At 43.2% G+C, this 3,840-nt stretch overlaps 1 protein-coding gene across 1 annotated transcript; it reads right to left on the reverse strand.

Annotated features, from left to right (window-relative positions):
- Nucleotides 1–142: 142 nt before the first annotated feature.
- Nucleotides 143–1,803, reverse strand: LOC106812537 (THAP domain-containing protein 1-like). The gene is made up of 2 exons (XM_014816434.1): nucleotides 1,084–1,803; nucleotides 143–931 (listed from the first exon to the last, which is right to left on the reverse strand). The coding sequence occupies exons 1-2, from the start codon at nucleotides 1,255–1,257 to the stop codon at nucleotides 542–544; spliced, it is 564 nt and encodes a 187-aa protein (XP_014671920.1). The 5' UTR covers nucleotides 1,258–1,803; the 3' UTR covers nucleotides 143–541.
- Between the last annotated feature and the right edge of the window lie 2,037 nt (nucleotides 1,804–3,840).

The raw sequence follows: 3,840 nt of genomic DNA on the forward strand, positions 1-3,840 counted from the left end.
TCTCTCTCTCTCTCTTTCTCTCTCTCTCTCTCTCTCTCTCTCTCTCTCTCTCTCTCTCTCTCTCTCGCTCTCTCTCTCGCTCTCGCTCTCGCTCTCGCTCTCGCTCTCGCTCTCGCTCTCTCCCCCCCTCCCTCCCTCTCTTTCTACCAACGTTGTTCCAACTGGCTCCAAGGGACAGGGAGCCAACTCACAAGGCTTCTTAATGACTTCAGTGATTTCTATCTCAGTAGACTAGTGGCGGTGTTCGTGGTGTTTCTGTTGCCGGCAGTAACCTGGCCAGGAGAAGTATATCTGAGCAGACGTCTAGAAGTGATCGATGGTGGCCAACTTCACTTCCACATCAACTTTTCTGCAATGCCGTCCGGCCAAGTCTAGAAGGTACCTTGACCGCAGTCATAGTCAAGCTTGGCACACGTTTGCCCTATTTACATTGTCGATAAAGTCTTGGCATCTCATCCACAGATGCCGATATCCAAGCACATACAACCACGTAACGTAACCGAACATGCACGATTCAATACTATTTATTGATTGCAGCACTCTATTGTTTTGTCATTGCAGGGCTGGATTGTATTCTTCTTTGTTTTTTTCCCCTTTTTTTCCCCTTCAGTTTCACGTTTTGCTCTCGAAGACTTCGCACCACACTCTTCGTGGACTTAATCCTTTGCTCGAGTTGACTATTGAGCTGCTGACCTCTTTTTAGTTTCTTCTCATAGGTGTCTAAAGTAACGTAAGCTGCGTCAAGCTTACTTTTCAGCGTTTTTGGACTGCACGCGATGCAGTAATTGTGATCAGAGTTTCGCTGGTAACCACGGAACGTTGTAATAGCCTTCGAGTCATCGGCTTTTCTCTCCGTATCTTGCGCGACTGTCTTTGACACCTGTTGCGTCTCACACACCCTGTCGGCCAGAGGCAGCCGATGTTCCACTTCCTGAATCGGAAACATTGAAATGCGTGAAAATAATTAATTTAATATTTGCGAAATAATAATCGACATATTTGTGAACAACAGGAACTGTATTGTTTCCTTCAGTCATATAGCTAGTAATTACCAGCATGATTTTCTAATGCATATATACATACCACCATACGCATTCTTGAATTTCTTCTTGTTTGCGGCTTGGGGAAGGTGAAAATCGTTGGCGCAGCATTTTCTCTGAGACGTATCGTCTGCCCCGTCATGTCGAAATACTGTGGCTCAAAATGGTCGCAACATAGTACTGACTTATCTTTTGGCCAGTACTTGGCCCTCCGCATATTATCTACCCATAGCCTTCGTCTCTTCTTGTCCTTAGGAAATCTGCAAGATGTCAAGTTCTTAATCTTTCAACCTCATTCTAGTCTCTGAACAGAATTTATTTTATTAAAATAGAAAATCCATTATCAACAGACCTACCAATTGTCTCACGCATTTCGCGGGAGACTCGCGCATCTGGACCCATTTTCCCACACTCCCGCATGCCCTAGGCATTCTCACGCATTCACTCAAAAGAAAAAAATCATCAGTTTTTATACCTTAAAATTTAATTTTGTCTTCATTTCTTTGAATGCTAACAGAATACAAATTATGTAGTATTGTACTGCAAATACATATTTTAAAGCCAAATATTCAGATAGTGGTCGTGTTTGAAAATATTCTGAACCTCCAGCATTATATATCCAAAATGACCCATTCTCCAGCAAACTCTCACTGAACCTCCAGCAAGCTGATTGGACACCCTTGGCCTTGGAAGTTCTGTATCAAATTATCTACTTGTAGTAATTGTTTTACCCCACTCATTTTATTCTTTAAAGGGATACATTTCTCTAGGTTCTTAAGATATTTTCAGCTAAGATAGGTTAAAACCTTACGCTTCATAAAAAGTTTTATGGTTCAATATTTATTAGAAAAATTTGTAAAAAAAGTTTTTAAACGGATGGCTATACTGTTGCTTACAACGACGGTGGCGCCACTAGCAGGCACCCACTGGAAAGGTTGCGCTAGGGTCCCTATATACAGAGAGTTGCGCCAACTCAGGATTTGACGCCATGTTGTTTCCAAATGGATCCACACCGCTGCCGCTTAAGTACAGCGCTGTATGGATACGCTGTACAATGGTCCGTAGTAATTAATTAGACTAATCTGTTCAATAAACTCAAAATGTTTACAGCAGTGTATATAGATATATCTCATGCTGTATCATTAGATTTCTGTACAATGTAACTCAAATCGTTTTGTGGTTCGCTGTAGATTATATTTACACTTTTTTCCGCCATGTAGTGTTCTTGGTGGTGTGTGATATTGTTGCGAGTTAGTCTTTCGCGTAGATACTTTGTTGGCTGTAGGATGTGAATGTGAGAGACGCAGCGGTGGGCGGGCGGGTGTGCAATGAGAAGACGTGCGAGTGCGAGCAGGAGGCAGGTGGAGTAAGACGATGTGTTGGTGATGAGTAGTCGGTGGAGAGTGGGGTTGAGAGATGTGACGGCGCAGAGTCGGTGTGCGCCGCGCGAGTGATGGGCTGAAGTGTGAGGCGCGTTTGTGTGGATGTGGGTGGTAGGAGGACGAGCAGGCGAGCAGCTTAGTTGAGAATAGATAGACAAGAGTGATCAAAGGGATAAGAATGGCTTCGAGCGTCGCGCGGAGCTCGGGCGGTCGTCGCGAGGGTGTGAGACATGGTGTGTTTGTCGAGTTGTAGAATGCGTAGGATGCGGACTAGAGGAGGTGGTCGTGAGGATAGTGAGAGTCGCGCTGCGTGGTAAAGTGATGTGGTATTGAAGCACGATTAGTCTAATTAATTACTACGGACCATTGTACAGCGTATCCATACAGCGCTGTACTTAAGCGGCAGCGGTGTGGATCCATTTGGAAACGACATGCCGTTCAGCGATCACGTGACCGATTTTTCCGACTCGTCATGGCGCAACTCTCTGTATACAGGGACCCTAGGTTGCGCAAAGCAACGTTTTCGGCTGCAGGCTACAGACCGAGGGTGTTTCTTATTATTAATTTATTTTAAGAGCAGACATATTGCAATATCTTATAAACGACATATATTATAGTTCCAGTTTTAATATGGATAAATTTGTCCTAAAATTAATATCGTTCGGTTAAATAGCATTAATTTAGGTATAAATATAATTGCACTTTTGTGATTAGCATTCGGTATGTAACGTGCAAAATAAATTGGCAAATGTGCAACTTTTTCAGGGTGGGTGCACAATCGCGAATGCGAGATTTTCGTCAGGCTTTGTGTGATTTCGCGTGACACAGCTCGGTTATGAACACAGACAGTATGTTTTTATAACAAGTGAACACTGTTCTTCAAATAGAAACATAGATGGAGTAGAATGGTTGAATATTTGTGTTGTATTCGTATGAAATCAAGCGAGCGTCGAACCCTAACCCTTGTTTACTTGAGATAATGCTGAAAATTAAAAACTGCCGGGCATTTAGGAAATCAAAGACCGTGCCCGGCAGCCGTCAGATATATGCGGGGTCAGTGTGCATCAGCTAGCGTGCAGCGGCCAGCGTGTGTTTGCAGATCGCCAGATGAGCATTTGGACGGCATTTACAGAAAATTGTCCAAATAATAGGTGAAAGAGAGTAGAGAAACATTAAGACTTTGGTAGTCTGGATCTGGATAGTTTACTGCGTAGCCCACGGTCATGTGGATAATAACGCAGGGACATTCTGTAAGGAAAATTTTAACGTCCAGGGGCCCGTTGCCAGAAAAAAATTAGTCTTAACATTAACCTTAAACTTAAGTTTTTCTCTTAAAGCGTTGCCAGAAACTTCGTAAAGTTAAGAGAATTAAAAATTCTCGTAACTTTTCTCTTAACTTAAGAGATCCTAGACCCTCC

This window comes from Priapulus caudatus, unplaced genomic scaffold (genome assembly GCF_000485595.1).
Source record: "Priapulus caudatus unplaced genomic scaffold, Priapulus_caudatus-5.0.1 Scaffold658, whole genome shotgun sequence".
In the NCBI taxonomy this organism is placed as follows: Eukaryota; Metazoa; Priapulida; class Priapulimorpha; order Priapulimorphida; family Priapulidae; genus Priapulus; species Priapulus caudatus.

Coding starts and splice junctions, on each gene's coding strand:
- LOC106812537 (XM_014816434.1), bottom strand. CDS start 1,257: ATGCGGAGGGCCAAGTACTGGCCAAAAGATAAGTCAGTACTATGTTGC. Junction 932..1,083: donor ATTCAAGAATGCGTATGGTG/GTATGTATATAT, acceptor TTTCCGATTCAG/GAAGTGGAACATCGGCTGCC.